This window comes from Eimeria necatrix, genomic scaffold (assembly GCF_000499385.1).
Source record: "Eimeria necatrix Houghton genomic scaffold, Enh_scaff74, whole genome shotgun sequence".
Lineage (NCBI taxonomy): Eukaryota > Apicomplexa > Conoidasida > Eucoccidiorida > Eimeriidae > Eimeria > Eimeria necatrix.
The window spans coordinates 53,460-73,724 of NW_013654563.1; the positions used below are offsets into that span (position 1 = coordinate 53,460).

At 47.7% G+C, this 20,265-nt stretch overlaps 4 protein-coding genes across 4 annotated transcripts; 2 read left to right on the top strand and 2 right to left on the bottom strand.

Moving 5' to 3' along the window:
• Window positions 1-1,097: 1,097 nt before the first annotated feature.
• ENH_00074150 (hypothetical protein, conserved) lies at window positions 1,098-6,683 on the top strand (the record flags this gene model as incomplete). The annotated part of the gene is made up of 14 exons (XM_013582777.1): window positions 1,098-1,142; window positions 1,326-1,700; window positions 1,925-2,018; window positions 2,215-2,312; window positions 2,577-2,828; window positions 3,077-3,254; window positions 3,888-4,150; window positions 4,715-4,976; window positions 5,098-5,172; window positions 5,279-5,392; window positions 5,557-5,667; window positions 5,947-6,101; window positions 6,194-6,323; window positions 6,451-6,683. The coding sequence occupies 14 exons, from the start codon at window positions 1,098-1,100 to the stop codon at window positions 6,681-6,683; spliced, it is 2,385 nt and encodes a 794-aa protein (XP_013438231.1).
• Window positions 6,684-9,498: 2,815 nt separating this feature from the next.
• On the bottom strand, window positions 9,499-12,517 carry ENH_00074160 (hypothetical protein, conserved; the record flags this gene model as incomplete). The annotated part of the gene is made up of 2 exons (XM_013582778.1): window positions 9,499-9,825; window positions 10,046-12,517. The coding sequence occupies 2 exons, from the start codon at window positions 12,515-12,517 to the stop codon at window positions 9,499-9,501; spliced, it is 2,799 nt and encodes a 932-aa protein (XP_013438232.1).
• Window positions 12,518-14,320: 1,803 nt separating this feature from the next.
• On the top strand, window positions 14,321-15,881 carry ENH_00074170 (hypothetical protein, conserved; the record flags this gene model as incomplete). The annotated part of the gene is made up of 2 exons (XM_013582779.1): window positions 14,321-15,707; window positions 15,805-15,881. 2 exons carry the CDS (start codon window positions 14,321-14,323, stop codon window positions 15,879-15,881), a joined length of 1,464 nt encoding a protein of 487 aa, XP_013438233.1.
• A 1,108-nt stretch (window positions 15,882-16,989) lies between these two features.
• Window positions 16,990-18,768, bottom strand: ENH_00074180 (IQ domain-containing protein D, related; the record flags this gene model as incomplete). The annotated part of the gene is made up of 4 exons (XM_013582780.1): window positions 16,990-17,270; window positions 17,429-17,894; window positions 18,123-18,437; window positions 18,667-18,768. 4 exons carry the CDS (start codon window positions 18,766-18,768, stop codon window positions 16,990-16,992), a joined length of 1,164 nt encoding a protein of 387 aa, XP_013438234.1.
• Between the last annotated feature and the right edge of the window lie 1,497 nt (window positions 18,769-20,265).

The following is a 20,265-nucleotide window of genomic DNA, read 5'->3' on the forward strand; positions in this document are numbered from 1 at the left end:
ACAAAAGCGAGACAAACAGCATCCAACGTCAAGAGCTCCACGGAAGGGGGCGGATTGTAGCATACTGGACTTCAGGCCTCAGGATGGCCTACGCGTAGCTTGATACATTCAGCAGTATACGGTGCGTCAGGTGCTTCTGTGCCGCTGCTGGCCTCTCTACGCACGAAAACTCAAGCCGACTTCATGAACGTGAGGTGTACTGTAGAAAGCTACCCAGGCTCCTCTGCGCTCCGCAGAGCTCATGAGTTACTGGTGGGCGGGGTTTTTTTGCCCGTAATTCAGCTCACGTGAGTGTGTTGTACGAAGCAGGACGTAGATTCAATGGAAAGACTGCCAGACGGGGGCTTCCCAGTAAATCGCCGTTGCGTCTGCTGGGATTGAAGTCGTTACAACTAATCAGCTAACTGTCTGAATCTGATCAGTAAGTACAGAATATGAAGGGCGAGCAGGGATGATCTCGACAGTTTTCTTTTCCCCAACCTAGCACAGAAGGGGCTTCCAAACACCCCGTGATCCAGCCTCCACCTACGTTTTGCTGCGACGGAAATGGTTACAGCCAAAAGCGGCAAACATGACTCCGAACTGTGCCGCTAAAATTGACTTTAAACGAAGTTGGAAAGCAAACAAACATGTATATTGCCTCAGCAAATTTTGTGCATGTGCTCATTCATAAGGGGGCTGGTGTTGGGGCACCGTGTGAGCAAGCATTTGCATGTAAAAGCAAGACCAGTGGTTTGAATTGTTGATTCCTCATGTATAGCGTGTAGCAGACTTAACTTGCTCGTATTTAGCTATAGGCGCTTGGGGGGTGTCGAAAGTTCGGCCTGCACCAACCAACCATGCACCACCCGCGATGCATCAAGACTCCGGATATTGCAGGGGCTGAAATATAGGAAGCAGCAAGAATTCAGAGTATCCATTGCTTTTAGTGGACTACCTCTCGTGTAGAAGATTGAATACGGTTGCAGGAGTGTAAAAAGAAATTGAATTGCAGTATTCTGCGTGGTGTATGCGAAAGGGTGGAGGGCTTATGCGAATGCAACGCAGTCTCCAGTTAATAAGAAAGCTCTTGGGCTAGCATTAGGTTATCTGTTACAATGTCAGCACAGCCAGAGGTAAAGGAAGTTTTGAGGAGAGACGACGTAAGGTACCACAACCCGATCAAATCGATGTTAGGTCCGCTGCTGGTGTGCCACCCTGTTGATTTTAGGGAGTGGAGGTGTAACACAGTCTTTATTGCAGAACTGCCTACTAAAACCAAAGTTCTAGTCCTTGCGCTCTTGAAGCGCAGCAGTGGTGAGACGAACGAACGCTTGCTTCTGCAGGCAGAAGGGGATGGAGAAACCCTTCAAGGCGCAGATTTAACACCAGGCAATGAGCACAAAAAGCACCACACGAAGAAGCCGCCTTATGCCGATGGTTCTCCAACCACTGCTTCGGGGAAGAAGAAAACGGAGACCGCCCGAGGCGAAGGTGAAGGGAGTGCTGCAGCAGCAACTGACGTCCAGTTGCCAAGTGACACCAAAAAAAAGAAAAAGGGGAAGAAGAAGGCTGTAGCTGCAGCTATCGAAAACGCAGAGTCGATAGAAAACGCAGAAAGTCATCACCAAACCAGCGGTAGCTCCGGAACGCGAAAACCAACCCTGTTACTCTGCGACAACGCAGCAGCAGTCGCTTTGGGGAATCTCGTGGCCATTCAGGTAGGGAGTAGAGGGCAGTGTCCGCAGAGTTTCTTATATGACTTGCAAGGGTGGATAGTCTCAGCTAACTTTCGAAACTAGGGCTGGCAGAGGTTGCTCTTTGGCTATTGGCACGAACTGAGTCCTGTGGGTATATGCTGCCAAGCACTAGCTCTTCTGTTGGAGCCTCAAATATTTCTCGTAAGCAAATGGCGTTTGGACCCTTGCGTCGGGCTCTAATGCAGAGGCACGCTTCCACGAGGGCTGATGGAGCAGAGGACATGGATGGGGGACAGTGGATTGAAGAAGTAGAAGATGACGAGACGGAGCAAATACTAGGTATAGTCCATGCACGGGCAGATTCTGCCAAGTCACTTTTACACTCCACATGCTTTAGAAATCACACAGACACACGTTTCTGCCGAAAAGTGACGAAGAGAAAGGGCAAAAGTGATCTGTCCAGTGCATGAACTCAGCTAGGCTCAGAAGTAGTGTCCGCAATCAGTTTTCGCCTTTCACGCTTGTTCTTTTCCAGCCAAGGCAGAAGCCTCTGCAAGGCGAATCGGAGAGTTGAGAGCGGAGATGTCAACCTTCGCCACTAAGCCTCTCGATAGTTACTTCAACGAGTTCACGGTAGGCGGTACCAGCTTTCCAGGATGCAGTATACAGCAAGTTTAAGGTTTCTACCAAGCCGTTCTAGATGTTCTCAAGATAAATGCTTGCAAAAAAGCAGACAGATACATTCAGAGTGAAGCTCTAAGTAAATGAAGCGCTCAAAGCACGTACAGAACCTAACGTTTCTAGCACCAATCTGCAAGCGCGCAAAATATTCCTGTGCGAAGCCACTTTAAGCAAAGGTAGTGGGTGCCCGCATGACCGGTGAGATACTGTTTACAGAGTGTAACGCAAGGCAAGGCACTAAAAGTCGGGGTTGCAGACGAGGAGGAAGTGATTGCAGTTGAACAGAAAGAAGCCCAGGCTAACATCGCTGCGTGCGTGGCCAGACAACACGAGCTACAGGAGCAGCAGCAGCGACTGTTGATATGCGAACAAGTTGTTCGCAAGAGAACCCTAGATGAGGTAGAGAAAAGAGAAGCAAAGCTGAAAGTTCTCAAGCGTCAAGCAGAGAAGCATGACATTGCGAGGCAGGTACGTTTGAAGCCTTCATGCTACGTGCATCGCGAAAAAATATGGCTGCCCTCAGGTGCGTATTGTACCATTGTTGCGCTGGCCTCTTGCCACGCTTCATTCTGCCAGCTTTTTTGTGTACCACTGCAGCTGAAATCCTTCCTTTCGCACCTATCAGATTTCGGCGCAAGATGCATTTGTGGTAAATTTTCTATCCTGTCGCAAACTTGAAATGAGGCGATATTTTGTTTTCATGCAATTGTTTGAAGGACCACCTCGTGAAGCTGGTGCGTGAGTGTGAATGCAAAATGGAGGCTTTGATGGGACGGCGGAAAGGTCGTCTCTCTGCTGTTTATGGCCTTCTGAAAAAAGAAGGGGAGTACACCGCAGTAGCTGTTGAGCAGGACGACGCTAAGGCAAAAGAGAGGACAGACTTTGTTCCTCTAGGTAAGCGTCCGTTATGTGCTCCAACTTCTTTTTTGAAACGTACACAGTGTGCAGCGAATATGAGAATAACTCTTGCCTACGTGGTTTTTCTACAGGCCATTTGTTCCTTTGAATGCTCATCAAATAAGAATATAGCGCGATATATGGCCTACTTCTCGTTCGCTCAAACGAAACCCCTCGGTGTTTGCTTCATTAAAAGTCCATTCTACAATTTTTAGACCTTCCACTTTGTGCCCTTCCAGCCAGTCCATGTTCTCAGGGAAGTCATACCGTGTCGAGTGGCTGCGGGCTCCTCAGCCTTTAAATATGCGTATTGACCTATGCCGCGCTCTCAAGGACAAAGTCCCGCCTGGGAGATACGTAATATCGGTGTCTATATGGGAGCGCATTGGTGGGTGCCACCAAGGCGTCCGACAGAGAAACTATGCGCCTAGTAGCCTGTTACTTAATATAGGGAAGTTTTTCCATTCGCGTGGGAACAACACCACAATCCTGTGAATTCGCTCGAGAAGCCACTTACCACTTACACGTTGACATTTCATTTTCACCAGGTAGTCGAATATCACGAAGGGGACTTTTCTAGGTTTTGAGCTCTGAATTCGTGGGATTTACGGGTGTTGTTCCTCTTACTAGGTGGCACTCGTCTCCGTTGGAGCGGACTGCATACTATAGAGCAGAAGCTACAGGAAACAACGGATGCACGAAGGAGAAGTAGCCTCGCTTTTACAACCTCTGCAAACGGAGACAAAGACTTCTTAGAAACCGCAAATGACGACATTCCAGGAGCAGCAGCTGTCACCAAACCTGTGGAATTTGCAGCAAATTTTAATGATGAATGCCTCAGGCAAGGTCTCTGTCGTTCCCCATTCTGCATCACTTTGCTGAAGCCGATTGACGTTGGCTGTTCGTTAAACTGCTGTTTTAAAATCTTTTTGGGGCATTTTTAAAGGAAGCGCGATTTCAGAAGCAGTTGCTAGGGCTTGTGATAAGTACGTATGAGCATTAATTCAGATTCGACGAGACTATTCAGTTGGCCTGCCCGTCAAAGATTGATGTAGAACCTGGAATGTGTCTTGTGTTCGAGCTGTTCCTGCTTCGGGGCCAAAGATCTCCAGTTGACAAGGCAAATCGGAAATGTCCAAATACCTCCAGAGCCCGTACCGTTATCTCAGCGGCTGCTCGTTGCGAAAAACGATTTTGAAGTTTTCCGCATCTCTTGATTGTAAGGCTTCATATGATTTCTGCGGCCTCTTCAGGTTATGGGCTGGGGAGCATTTCCGCTGATAGATTCTGATTTCCGGATTATCGAAGGAAGCTACAAGGTACTTTCGCAACCATGTGAATTTCACGTTTGGCGCATGCATGAATTTTCTGCTTAAAGCTACTGTGGCCATCAAGATACAAATTTATTGGAATTCGCGGGAGTCTGTCAGGAGGCGCGTTTTGTCTTGGTCATTCAGGTCCCTTTACTGCGTGGGCCAGTGGACCCATCAGTTCGCCGTTATTTTGATATGGATCAGCTCATCAGAACGAACCTCGATTCCTGGCTATGTAACCTATATTTCCGCTGTCAGCTGCTTCCACAATACACCAGAGGGCAAGTTGAATTTGAGTTGCAGCTTGAGCATGCGGCAGCGTTGCTCGGAGGAAAAAGAAAGGAGACCCTAAGTTCTAAATCCCAGCAACATCATCCCGTTTGGGGAACTGATGAGCGCGCAAAGGGTGTGCAGTACATATGAATCTGGCTCACAAAGAAGAAGGTTGCCAAAGGGATAGACGATCTTCCTGAGTCTTTGTTACACTCATAAAGTCTATGTGGAGCCTGTCTTTTTCATGTCTTCAGCCGAGGACCTGGTTCAGCAGCTTGTCAGCGCACTTCAAGCATGCGAAGAGTTGGCTGAAAGTAATGAGGAGGCTTGTCAGCTTCGTTCACGAGCTGCATTGCTAATCTCAGCAATCCATAGGAATCTACTTCACCTCGTGTCCCCAGCATTTGCCTGTTTTTTGTCGATTGGCTCCCGCAGGTCCTGCTGCAATTGTGACGAAGGACGGAGTGCGCGCTTGGCGGCACAGAGATTCGCCCTCAGCCTTATATTCCATTCCTGATGTTCACGCACTTCAAGAATACAGCTACTCAGGTAAATTGTCTTCTTCAGCACGCCCTAGGCGACTTTCTTGCTGCGTGCTAGCGGCAGTGCTTTGATTCAGGCTACATAATATCAGCTCTCCGCTGGCTGGCGCTCTTTTTCTCACGGTGTTCTAATGTCACTGCGTCTTCTTGTGTTGTGTTGCGCACTTCAAGTCTACTGCGGCACGACCCTATCGCACCCCAGCGAGGCGTCGCGAAAGCTTAAGTACTTGAAGAGCTCCTTGCTGGACGATTTCCAGCCATCTTTAGACAAACATGAAGTTGGTATGTCGAAGGCATGCATGGCGCCAGCAGCCGCAACAGCGTTTGTATTACAATGCTTTGAAGCTCAGTCAGAATTTGAAAGTTGGCCGCACAAAACACGACACTGTCCCTGCTTAGGCAGCATACATATTTTAAAAGCCATTAAATTCGCTATTAATAATGAGTCCCAACTGCTCTCTCGTACTATTACCATGAAACAGGCAAAGCAGTTCATAGCTCTCACCGGAATGCAGAAAGAGCGTCCCATGCCCTGCTATTCCTGCGAATTTTATATTCCAGGCACGATGATCAGCGCCTTGATATGCGCCGTCCTCGCATTATGGTGTTGCAGCCTCCTTTTCAGTCTAGGGGTGTGGTTGTACCTGCGTATCGCAAAAGTCCCAGTGTACAACATCGAGTTTAGCGCCTTCTATGTTCGCCTTGACTTCGTGCAGGTAGGTCCACACTTTCCTTTTGAGACAAACAGAAGCAGCGGACCGGGGAAGGTCTAGTAGCCAATTAAATCTTCTCTTCTGTCTGCTCTCAGGAATTGTTATCTCTTGGACAAATAATTTGCATATCTGTGGCGGGGCCTGCCGCGTCCCTCGCTGCCTTCGTCATTGCCTCAGTTGTCGTTTACATTGCCAATGGGACAGTGGGAAGACAACCAAATCCAGGTATGAAGGTGGCCTCTTTTTTTTAAGTCAGGACTTTTCGAGATACTAGCCATAGTTGTTGCGCTACGTCGTTATCGTCCCACTGCAGGCTACGGTATATGTAGGTGTACTGTCATGTGCGCTACAGTTTACCAGTTTCTTAGTGCTCTAGGAGCAGCAACTGCCCTGAGCCCCGCCCTTATGGCTTTGATTGAGGGTCTAAAAGGAGAATCCTTGGGCATTTCTCTTATGCTCTCTAACTACTATATTAGGGATGTCCACAACGCAACGCTAGGAGTCATAATTTCTCTTCTAATTGACCTAGCCTTTATAGGACTTGGCACAATAGTACGTCATGCCTCATTCCTAAGCTTTAGGTAGGCAGCCACTGAACCAAATGGGCCTGACGTAAATGGGCCTGAGCGCTAAACAAACTGTACTGCAGTTGCTATTGTGCGAAGGCCTACTGCAGCTACGCAATTTGGGTTCATCGCCAGGGTCAAGTAAAGGACACGCATAGGAGGCTCACAGGAGACGAGTCATTATTTTGCTTGCCCCTGGATGTTCAAGTTTCGGAGAGTTACTTACTTGGTTGCTTAGAGAGCGCAAGGCAATACAGGGGCCCTGAAGGCCAAGTAAGGAAAATATGCACAACTGAACACCCAAGTGAGTTGGAGCAACATGCCTTCGGAAGCACAAAGGAATCGCTTCCCACCGTAGATATGCCCTACAGGCAATCATGCACCACATATTTAATTTCTATCACATTTTTTGCTCGTGCAATCTTCAGTAACGGACCCCCAAAAATTTTCCAGAGAGCATAATGCGAAAACGATCCAAACAGGGGAAGGAAATATGTGTCAAGTGCAGGCCCAGGCAATTGAGTTGGCAATATACACCGTAGACTCCAAAGCAGGGACACAGACACTGTACAGGCAGTTCCTGATGTGAGCATTTTTGCTCATTCTTCTAGTTTACAGATTTTTCAAAGTCTTGTTCCCGTTTTGCAGGCAATTGAGTTGGCATTATACACCGTAGACTCCAAAGCAGGAACGCAGCCACTGCATGGGCAGTTCCTGATATGAGCATTTTTGTTCATTCTCCTACTTTATCTGTGTTTTAGTAATATGTATATGGACATATGTTTCAGACACCCTGACGGCACTACTGTGGAAGTCACTGTACCCATAGCCGTGGAAAAAAGGCCAGTGGAGGGCACGAAAAACCATGACTCATCCTTAATGCAAGCAGATGCACAAAGAACATCCACGAACCACAGCGACAACGCCTTATAATGCAATGCATTGTGGGTTTAGATCTGGCAGGTAAATATGAAAATACTGTCGGATCCAGCAGAGCAGTGAGACGGATTCATTCCCGATTGAGGACCTCTGCAGACTAATACGAGAGCATTTACGGGACATTTCCAAACAGAAGCTTTCGCGCCCGTCTTAACTTGCATGAATTCACCATAAAACGGGTAGAATAAATGGCTTCGCCATTTGACCTATAATGAGAATGTGAAAAACTTGGCAGTAGCGTTCTGCGGAAACTCCTCCTTTTCCGTGCGCTTTTTTTCTAGGCGCCCGTGCATGACATTCGACGAGCATAAGCAAAATCCTTGATAGTGTCAAGAGTTGTTAGATGTAAGGCAAGAATGCGCTCATCTGCAGTAAGAAGTCTACAATTTATTCGTATTTGTAAACACCTACTGCGCTTCAGCCACATCATGCGCATTGTAAGATTTTGTCTAGTGTACCGAACGCAGAACAAGGCATCGAACAACCCGAATCTGTAGTTTTAAAGACCGCCTCCAGAGTGAGCTCTAGAGGCATCAACCCGACCCGTTAGTACAGAGCGAGCTTTGTGCTAAAGGGTCGGACTGATGCAGTGTTGTACAATATTCTACCAGACCTGAGGATTCCGAAAAACACGATTTTTTCCGCTGTGACAGTACCGCGATCTAGAGATCAAAACATTATACCCTAAAGCTCAAACAGCAACTGTTTCAGTGTAGATGAACACACACAGTAAAAGTAGGTACAGCACGGCGTGTAGGACTCGACGCCCCGAGTATCCTGACGGCTTTGTCAAGCCACATACTTGTGTTTGGTTATTGAATAGTGGTGCTCATCAAATCGCCAAATGTCTGTACGGGGGCTAACAAGCTCAGCTGTAGTAGCAGAACTTTGCATGTACAGCAGAACTTAGCATGTATTTGGAGCCTCCGCTCAACGCGCTCAAAGAGGCTTCAGTGTTAAGGCAAGTAACATCACGCCTGGTGGGTTTGTGGAGATTCGGTACAGCGCTGCAACTACCCTACTAGCTCTCTTTCTCCCTCCTCTCGGCACACAGTGGCACAAAACGTGAGAGTTCCCGGCAGTGCAGGTTGCTTCAAGCTCAAATTCTAGCTATGATGATGTCTACTGGCTTCTGCTGTGAGCGTCAATGAAAGAAGATGAAGTGTTCAAGAAAGGTTTCGTTTGCCGCTACTCTGAACGTTATTGCCGAGCAACGAAAACGCAGGTGTTTGCTGCCTCTGTTGCGCCTCTTGTGCAAAGGTTCTTCGCACAATTTGGCTGTCGAATGTAAAATGAGTATGTCATTTCCATAGAGAATGCGTGCTCACCTCTGTACAGAGAGTCGTCAGAAATCAGAGAGGGCAGCACTGCTTCGCTTTAAATAATGTGCAATCTTGTTGTGAAATTGCAGCACAAATTTAGATAAAAAACATTTTGGTGATGGCGTATATCATGTTGTCCCTGCCCGCCTCTTATCGGGCTTACAGGTGACTAATCGGTCGCTGGTAAGCTGCATGAAATTGCAGTAAAGTGTGGCGAACAGCGCTGTCGTCAAGTCCTCGGGTTCCGAAATTCCAGTAAATGCCGATGCCAAATTCGATGCACATAAGTTCATTGCGTTTGCGTGAGGCACCTTAGACCAACAGCGGTCATGCCTGGTAGCCTCTGTCAGTACTTGCCTTGAGAAGATAAATTTTTCTTGATGGTGGTTATGCAGCCCAAGGCAAGCACTGTGGCAGCCCTTCTTGCTCCCCAGCAGTTGGCATTCAACCACATCCACTTTTATTTATCCAGTCTCCGTGGGCTTGACGGGGCTTGAAATTGTTTTACAGGCCCACACAGAGTTCACTGCAGTGCAGATTCAACTGTTTCATGAACCCAGTCAAACGTTTTGGCTACATCTCTGGTTGATCCCAGTACTTAACAAGGTTGAGGTGCATAAGCATATCCTGTTTCACGTTTTCAGGAAGGACGCGCTTGTCGCCGCAAATAGGAGCGAAACGAATATAGCGAACCATTGCAAAGTTCATCACTTGGGCCGCGCAGTTGCAAGAGCACAGCAATATCATTGGAAAGTTATGAAAGAGATTATAACCGTATTTTATGCTTTGATAAAAACGTGATTGGGCCTGCGTATACCAGACGGATGAGACCTCAGCGATGTCCATAACAAAAATGAAAATGACCCTGAAGCGTCCCATCGGGTCCCTAAACAAGCCATACTGCACGCAAGGAGGCAAAAACATCCGCATGTCACCTTTAAGGAAAGCACCGCATTCCCCTCACCGAACCATACTTTTGCTTTTACAGTGCAGGCTAATTTGCAACAAACGGCCTACGGTATGGAGGTTCGCAGATTAGGCTTGCTGTGAACACAACTGAAGCTTAATAACTGCCTGTAACCACTTGATACCCTCGACAGGTATATTTAGAAGGCCCGACCTGCTGATAAGACGGTAGTAGTCCAACAGTACTGTTCTCAGCGAACAGTTCAGTTGCAACGAGGACAGCTGATGAAATAAGCTTCTGAAGTAGGCGTGGCCAGCACCGGTTGTACACGCAGGACTGGATTTCCTTTACCACTTTTGAGAGCCAAACTGCATTAATTCGGCGAAATACTGACTGTCCTGAAGGCCGCTGCAACTCCTCTGCCATTGACGAGATCTGGGAAGTGCTCCGCCGCTTGGGTGTTTTTGGTTTTGCTGGCACGTGGCGAATTATGCAACACTCATTAGCGAAATGGTACCGCAACTCAAGGTCGTCATAATTCAGCTTCTCCAGCTTCTCTGACCCTGAGGCCACGCCTTTTGAAGTGCTGAGCCTCTTTTTCCAATGTTCCACTGGGTGTTTGTACCTGCTTAGAGTATTTTCTTTCCAGTGTCGCCAGTCACGCCGCACAGTGAGGACTAGTAAAGCCCAAAGGTCACTACAGAGGCTGCCTAGAAAGCCCTTCGTATGTTTCGTTTTCTGCACTGCTACTGTAGAAAGTGCGTAAGCCCAATCGGAAGCTGTTGGCTTTCGCGCGCCAGCATGTTTAAACGTTTTCCGGAACGATACACGGTCCTCTTGAGGTCCAGAGCGTGGTTCTCCATATACGCTGTTGCTGTAGTTCTGCCGTTTCTCGTTCATTCCAAAAATCACCTCTGTTCTCCAAACTGTTGTCGACAAGAAGTTAGTGAGAAAAAATGGCCTAACTATGGCTTCCTGAAATGCCTTAACCAGAAAAGTTTTGGTTTTATCCCAAAACGTATGCTCCTCCGCTGTGGTACCCTCGATGGCACTTAAAATTTTCCTCTCCGTAAACGCGTACCCAAAATGCCAGTAGGAGAATGCAAAATCCTTGAGAATCATAAGGAGGTACAGGTAAATACTCGAAGCCTTCATCAGCACATTACGGATGAGTAAGTACCTCCATGCATCCCAGATAATCGAGAAACAGCAAATGATTTTGTCAAGCTCTAAGGGATCAGGTCCGTCAGGGCGCACTGGAACGTAGGGCTCCCTTGGAGGAAAGTGTTCGACAGACGCGAGAATCGGGGCGAGCACACGGCTCTGACGCGCTGCAGCGCTGAATGTTGAGGCTCTTGACCCCAATCGCGAGTTTCGGCTTCTCTGTTCAGATGCTCTGCCTCCCCGCTGGTGGCTGGCACTTGCATATCTATCTGTGCGAGTGCGTTGATATGTGTCTGCATCGCCGGCGACACTCCCCTCCACAGATGTAGGCTTACGTTCACTAGTGCATGCCTGCCGCGCATTACTAGATGCATATGAATGCCCACTCTTTCTGGCTCCTAGCCCAGATGTAGAATTTTCTGAGCTCTGCTTCAAAACGTTGCTGCTTTCAGGGCCATCTAGCCCCTCCAGAAGGGCACGCACGCCATCTTCATTTTCTTCATTCTCCTGCGGTAGGAGCTCCTCAGTTGGCCCTTCCTTTACAGAGGGCAACTCACGGTAAACTTGATAAGAGAGGTTGTATCCGAACTCAACCATTACAACTGTGGCCTTGTGCGTCCCAGGCAAGAAAATTGATCCGTAGAAATTTGCCACGGCTAACTCCCCAACAAAAGATATGACTGCACTAAGCTGTAGCTGAGCAAACTTATGCTGCATTGTGTCGAAAACTGGTGAAAAGACTGTACGATTAAACACGTCTACTCCAAAGAATATGATGCCAGGTAGGTGGAAAGTCAGAGCTCGCCTAGCCTGGTCCTTAGTCGTTGCAAGGTACACACCCAAGGGAATTAGAAGAATTGATCCGAATATAAAGGCAGCGTACAATGGCCATGTAAATGTGTTAAGGAAGGGTAAAACTTCGCGGACTTCTGGAAAGGTTTGAATGTGATAGGGGGCAGCATTCAGAATGAACTCGACAACAAAATAGCCAATGTACCCCGACATTTCCTTCCAAAATCCCACGCTTCTTCCTCCTAGCGTCCATACTTTGACATACAGGACGTAAGTTACATGTAAAGCGAATTCATTGACCAAGTACATGTAACATATGTTTTCCACCCGAGCATATGCATCAGGAGGGTCTATGCAATCAGGATCTACTTTTTCTCCCATATCATCGAGAACACAAGGCTGTGGGGGCTGGTAGTCTGGTATCGGATTACCAAGGTCGTCTAAAGGGCATTCTTTGTAGGTTACAACCCACAGTGCAAGAATTGCGTAAGCAATACTTAGACTCATACCGAAGAGGTGGCGAATGCGGCTGTCGACACGAAGCCTTTTTGTTGATACGCCCTCATAAAACCTGGAGAAAGCATTTTTCGGTTTTTTATCAGGCGCCGGATTGTCAGCTCCGCTCTTAACCAGGGCTCGTGCTTGTGGTGTCTTTGCAGCAGTCTCTGCTCCTGGATCTGGTGAAACAGGGACAAATGTGGCCTGTCCGGCCCCATCCTGTCCATCCATTATTCCTTAGTCCTAGTTTCTGTCTGCTGCTAGGGGACATTCAAGAAATGGGAACTCATGACTAACTCGGGGATTGCTGTGGTGGGGTCACCTCGCACGCTCCGGTGACCAATACAGTAGACGCATTCAGTGCACAGACTAACGGCTGGCATGGAGGACCAAGTTAACGTCCCAACAACTGACTTTGTCTTATTTTCGTAAACATGGGAAAATGTGGGTAGTTTGGTAACCCCTGAAGCCTGGGAGCTGGGGCCGCTAGACGTACTCAAGCACTGATCCTATAGGACCTGAACTCAGCATACTCTGGAAGTGGGCGTGAAAGCACCAGCGTTTGCCACTAAAAGAAAAGCTAGAATCTTTTTTATGGAATGAGACGGTTGATATAAGTTCAACTATTCTGGGACAGCAGCCGGGAACTAAGTCGTCGCAAGACTGGCTGCGTGGCTGCGTGGCACACCTCTGTAGACGGGCTGGCCACACAGACAGCAACCCCTCTGTCACTGTGACGAGAAGGATAGATTTTCCGAGAGCAGATTATTTTATGAACGAACGCTTAGTGTGGTTTTGTTTGGCCATTGAACTCCTGGAGTCGACGTCGGCCGTGCTTACAGAGGCAGCATAAGCTAAAATTCAACAACTGTTGGTTTTGTCTCTTCTTCATTTCACCTCCTCAGTAGCTCCAGTAGTGCAGGCCCCTGCCGTCCCGGTTCTTGATGGGCAGTTCACTGGATCCAGTGTTATGGTTTGGGTGGTCCTCATGCAGAAACATTGCTCCAACTACTTCATGACATTGTCTTCGCCTGTCTTGCAAAACATGTCAGAATTTTTGGCATGTTGCTGTATGTGCGAATTCTCTGGTATGGTGTAGCACAGGCTTTGTGCTAGGCATGCCGCTCGAAAATAATAACACAATCCTGGAACTCAATCATGCCACAGAAAGACGGCGGTGTCCCCGTTCAAGTCACAGGATACATCGCACATGGCCTTCGTTACCGCTGAGTTTTCGGGAATGTGCAGTAGCAGCACATATTAATTGTTGCGCTGGTGAGGTGCTCATGAAAGAAAAACAAGCGGAAGGCGACAGAGCCTACAATCGAAGAAGCGAGCCTGTGAGGCTCATTTTCCGAAATGCACACCACTGTGCTACTTAGGGCAAGAAACATTATATACAGCAGAAAAAGGGGGCATTTCCCTGCTCTCATCATAATGCACAGGGGAAAACCCATCAACTATCGAAGTGCGTGGTTTCATGTGCTAACTATTTGTTTCAGTGCATCACAAGGAAAAAGGACCATCAGCTCTCTTAATCGTTGCCGCAGCATTTCTTCTGCCGCCACTCACGATTTCATTTCTTTAGTGTGGGAGAAACTATTGCACAGCCACAGCTAGCTATACCCTTCAGACGCAGCATGCGCCTCGTCTGCGTGAGCACCCTAGAAGAAACCGTCGATCCGCTTTTTCTTACAGTTTCGCTTATAAGCACCACATACAGAACATTCCCCACTGAATATGAGTACAATCTTTCACCATCCATGCTTCGGATGAGTCCCAGGATAGAGCTGAACCGACACTAACTGCCCCCAGCTACTCGCCCCCAGGTACTCGGAGGCCCGTAGTCTATACCGCATGAAATTAGAATAACCGGAGCAGTGGGTGAATGCCTAACATCCTCACCTCTTCCCACACTCTTACACTACAGCTGGCTGAGGTTTCACCTTCCTTGAGTGGAGTAGAGCCATGAGTTTTGTAGTGCGTAACCTCGGTAAGGCAGTGGCGCTGCCGCTTAAGCTGACGGCTAAAGTTATGGAGAAACTGTACAAAGGGTCAGCAAAAGTTGCGGTGAGAGCTAGAAAGGCCTGTGGAAAGTGTGGACCAAGGAGCTGCCAAAGGTGCAGAAAATCTTTTTCCTACGCCTTCTTCACGTGCAAGAAACAATGCAAGAAGGTTTCTGGAAAGGCAGGGAAAAGCGTCACGAGCTTGCGTAGCCGCTATTGTAGGAAGCATTTAAAATGTTGTGATCCGTTTCGGCGCTTTTGCTCCCAGTGCAAGAAGATGAAGGGCAATTGCTTCACTCGCCTTAGGGCGTGTGGCTGCAAACGGCTACTTCAGTGTCCTTCAAGGGGAAGCAAGGGCACGTTCATAGGGCTTTGCTGGCTCTGCCCGATGAGACACAAACGCATCCATAACGCTACACAGCCAGCCCAAACTTCTCCCTCCTGCAATCTCCGAAACAACAAAAGGCGCCAGCAGTACAAAAGTCGTAATGCGGGAAAAGATACAAAAACTAGAGGGCAAAGAGCGCATATGAAACGTGGAATGGAACGCCATGACAAAAACCACCGCACAGATCACAAGACTCGCCCTGATTCGAAGAAACATAGGCACAGAGAGAAGAAGGCTCCCAACGATGGCATCACCTCACCCCACATATTTGCCTCTCTAGAAGAAGGGCAATCTTCACGAGAAGAAGCCAAAGCTTCCGGAAAAAAATCCACTAGGACGAAAGAAAAATCGAGCCAAGAAAGACATAAACGGACGCTGCGGCCTTCCTCAAAAAATAGCGAGAAACGCAAACAGGAAACTGCACGTAGCATCGAAGAAAAGTCGAGACCAAGACAAGAGCGCGCCTTGCTGACGTCTTCTGAAGTTCATGCTGAAAGAAATGAAACGACCCGAAAAACTAAAAAAAAGTCGGGCGCACAAGAACACAAGAAAGAGCTGCCAGTTTCCCTAGCCAATTGTGCAGGGAGCGAATACGATGACGCAACTATAAACAACACAGGAACATCGAAAACACAAAAAGAAAACGGTTCGTGGCGAGCTTTGCCAGGGTCCCGTGAAGTGAAAATAGATGAACAGAAGGCGGAGTTACAGGTTAATGAGGTCCGTAGAACTGCTGTAAATCCTGCTGAAAATTCAAAAAAAAAAGCAAAACAATCTAGGGCTCCTGCACGAGATAAAAATTACTACACATTGGGTAAAGACAACTCCCAAGAGGAAAAGTGCCAGAATGAAGAAGAGACTTCGATATTGCCAGCGAGCACTGCGCAGGGGATCCAGGACAAAAAGCATCAAAGAGCAAGTAATTCCAAGAAACCTCGAGTGCAAAGCGAAAAACGGAGGGACTTGAATTCTCGCGCAGGCACACCAAATGAGTCGAAGCGGTTTCAGCAAAATATCTTGCAAGAGGGTACGGTTTCTGGTTGCTCCGCGAAATTCGCAAGCGGTATAATCTGTAAAATTCACCGACTTTTAAGGCAATGCCTAACACCCTGATATTCATGCAGAAACCTTTCTTAGTACACGCATGTGCATCTGCCTGCTGCAGAGTTACCAACGAAAAATGAAGTTCAAGGTCAGTTGAACGACCATGCACAGCAAATCGACCAGAGTGCAGATGGGGGGCGACGGACACAGAAACACAAAGATGCCAATGCAAACGCAATATCGGGAATTGCAAAAAAGAACTCTCATGGAAACTCAGAACAGCAGACAAAACAAGTCCACAAAAGAAAAACCCAGGAAAGAAATCAAGCGTTGGATCGAAGGCATTCTCCGACAGGTACTACGCCCGCACCAGCCGAAGGAGCAGAAGGTGATAATGGAAAAGAAGAGCAGAACCGCAAACACAATGCGGGAAAGAATGACGTGGCCGTGCTTCAGTCGAGCTCAACAACGCAAGAAAACGCAGAAGAGAGTAGAAAATATTCACAGGGCACAAGGGGGCCTGCAAGGCAGCCTACTGGAGAAAGCCAAAACGCTGAGCGAGTCGCAGGTGTAGCGGAAGTCCTAAAGTTTACTTCTGACGGATTCCCAACAAATTCCCGCAAAACCACGGAGCGAATTCAAAGGCAAGAAAACACTGAGGACAGCGGTTCAGCTCGGCTTGTGTCGACGCCGACGAAGCTGGCTTCCAGAAGCAGCATATGCTGCGGCGACCATGAGGGTCCAAACACACTTTTTGGCATCGAATGCCGATTACGTCCCGAGCTTCCCTGATTTGTATAGACACATACTTCTGTGTGAGGCAACGAATTTGACCTACTCAGAAATGCGAAGCCTTTCCGAATTTTGCTGCTTTGTCTGAAAATCACGTGCACTTTGTTACAGTTCACTCACTAGTCTGAAGTGTCACGCCCACCCTAATAATCTACATGCACGATACATTGCTGCAGTCAACAGTGGTTTGGCAAATTCAACAAGGCACGAAGCAAAACCGTTAATCGTTCGCCAGTTACTACTAGCACGATTGCGTAGATACTTTTGCTTCAAGTCCAACACGCTTCCGAACCCATATAAGAGAAAGAGCTTGATTTGTCTCTGAGCTATGTAGTGAAGTGCCGCCGCAAAGATATATACCATATTCCTGCTGAGCTTCTCTAGATTCAAATTTGCATACAGATACTCCGAATAATTCCATTTCCTGGCCTCCAGGCGCCGACAGATGCGACGTGGGACCGCTCCGAGCTCGTTCACTTGGTACGTTTCGCTCTTCTCTTCGCTTTCCGCGCCGCTGCCCTCTTCAACGCTATGTATTCTTCACGCTGATTGATTCCACGCCAGTATGATTGCAGCAGGCAAGCGGCGACTGCTTTTTTCGCTCGATCTGCTTCTGCTCTCGCATAAACTGCTCTGGAGATGCGTTCTGCACTGTCCTTCCTCTCTTTTTCCGCATCGATTGCATCTAAAGCTCTGGTCAGGCAGGCCAGAGACTCTTCATCCATTCGGTTTCTTAGTTTCATTGCTTGAATCTCTGCATGCGTATGGGGTCACGAGTTTGAGAATACACAACAACCGATCACCAGAATACATTCTATTGACAATTCTTCTGCACGAGCAGCATAGATAAAAAAGGTTGATTCTGCCAGTGCAAGGCTTCACCAGAGAGCTGAGTTTACACTGAAGAATTACCTCTCTCATTTTGGGCGATCTCCTTGTCTAGCAACTTCACCGAGTTTTCCAGTTCCTGTTTAGCTATTCGTTGATTTCGAGTCCTCACATCCATATCCTCTCGTGCTGCCGCTGCCTGACTAGCCCCACGTTTTTCTAATTGGGCTTTGAATGCAGCAGCTTCTCCCGTTTTTCGTTGGAAAGCACGGGTCTGCTGCGAGTCTTTCCTGGCAAATTCCTCGTTCATCTGCCACAACCGCTGCTCTGTGGTGCTTTGGATGTCATGAAGGTCAGATTTCAGCTTTGCAATCGCTTCTGATGATCTGGAGGCGTGCTTCTGCCTTGCAGTACGTAGCTGTGACAGCTGGGCTTCCAACTCAGCGCGACGCTCTGCAGCGGCGCGCTCCTGTTGGAGGTACATCTGTAATAGATCGTCGTTCGCCTTCTCGTCTTCTACAGGTGTTGTAAGTCGCTTCAGCATTACCTCCTGCGATGCCACTTTTGAAAAGGACAGGCGTGTCTTTATGTCACCCCTAACCATACGCAGTGGTCGTTGTTCGAATGGACTCTTTTCCTCTCTTAATACTTTTGCGAGCCTAGCAAGGCTTCTCCTGTCTCACTAGTCTCAACTGCACATAAGTGTAGCCGCTATATAGTGCAAGTCACTGCGACAATTATGCATCCTCCTGCATTCAGTTTCGCAGTTGCGACTCACCTGCATATCTGCCAGAGCATGAATGAATTTCATGGAGTTGACGGGTTTCACTTCCTGCAAGCCCCTCAACTCTTGCACTACGTTTGGCACCTCTCGCAGTTTTCTGCACAATTCCCTGGTGTTCCTCTCCAACTGCTCAACAATTTCCTGCAGATCATCAACATCTAGAGATGCTACCGCAGCTTCATCGCTTGTTATAGTGCTCCCATGGTAAAGCTCCTCAAGTCTAGTCTGCTCCGCCATGCGTCTCAAAACCTCAGGTCCAAGTATCTCTGAAAGGTGCCCAGAATCATTGTCCTGAATTGCTTCCAACACCTGAAACTCACTGACCCGATATCTATTATGCGAATTACAGGAGGAATATTTCAAGATAACGGACTTGTTGCATCCAAGTACTCTGTGAAATTTACATTTCTGGCATACTGGTTACTTTACCAAGTTGTTTATCTTTCAGTGGCACTGTTAGAACTGATGGAACACCACGCTAGAACGAAGGGCGGCCAAGTACACCGTGTACAAATGCGGAAACGTGTGGCTATCCTACTTGATGGCTGGCAAACGTGAGCAAGGTCAGCTTCTGTGTCAACTCATCCATTACAGAAGAAATTCGATGGACATCGGAGCTCATCGCCTTTACCGTCGACATCTTCAACTTTAATTTTCAAGGAAGTTTAGCCGAAGTGCCTCTGCTCTGTATACCATGTTCGCACAAGGCCATTAAGTCTAGCACAGCTTTTCTCGTCGAAAGCACATTTCGCATGTGTCTCCCGGAGACGTTGGCAGCAATGGCTGGAAGTGGTTGCTTTCGCCAGCCAGTTGTCAGACGGCAATCTGTTGACACCGCTGCACAACAGGCGCAAAAGAAGCCCGGGTTCAACGTCCCAGCAGTGCTCTGCAACGTTAACCCACTGGTGCCATCAGTGGCCGAAAAGTAAAAATTTGCTGGCCAGCGTCAAATAGCTAAGCTCGGACGATCGTGTCGGCGGCAATGGTGAAGGAGTGACGTATTGGAGCTCACTCATTCCCAAGTAGTGTGGGGTGATACAAAAATCCTTGAATGAATTTACTCCAGTAGACTCATTTAATTTCTTACAAGAGGAATAATATCGTTCCATATGCATTCAAGAGTGGCATCATCACTGGTAAAGCGTATCTGAGCGAACGCCATACGATATGCATGCTCTAGATCATGAACAAACAGGGTGTGGAGCTCGTAGATGACTGTAGCTCCATAGATTCCTGTCCATACCCTAAACTTCTATATGGATGTAATTTACGAGCTTAAATTGTGAATTGTGGACGACCCTTGTGTCTCGAGTAGCGCTACGCTGTTTCTACGCGAAGAGTGACCTCACCACATCCAACACAAATCATCCGCTCAACAGCTTCTTGGTCCATACATAAAATTGGAAACCAGGACAAAAGAGTAGAAGAGGACACATCAGTGTTGATTATCTTGAAAAAAAGACCTATCATCTGATGTAGGATAAAACAAGCCCCATCATCGCCACGGGAGAGATTGCCGTCAGTCACTTCTGCATGAATGAATATTCAACCACTGCTTCGTGCATAGGCTATTCCCTTTTCCCCTTAAATTTAACGAAACCTGCAGAGAAAAACTTATGGAGGCAGATTCCAAGCACGGTATGATTGGTATGATTGGGCGCCTGTGATGAGGACGTTCGCGTTTTGGCACATACCAATCATATGGAATGCGTTCAATGCTCACGACTTTGTACCACTCAGCTTAGGCACTCTATCACTTTCAGTGAAATTATTATTGTGCATCCAGCCCTCTGGTTTATGGCTCCCTAGCAGTGCGATAGATCCCCATTCCTCAGACGCACTACTGAGCCGCAGACGTACTTCTACTGAATTTCGCGATATTCTAGGGCGCCATTGCCAAACGATATGCTTTTATCATTAGAATACTTTTACTTGTATTCTTACGTATAAAAGGAGATAGCCACAAGCATGTATCAACTGCTAACCCTTTGTTCAAAACATTGAGCATGATCCAGCCGTTCATAGCAGAAGTGAGTTCGCCAACTACGTCTTGCCGTGTCTGCTAAAAAAATTGTCACAGTAGTTAGTAGGACTTAAGTGAGTGAATGGAAATATATGCAAGCGGACTTTCGGAATG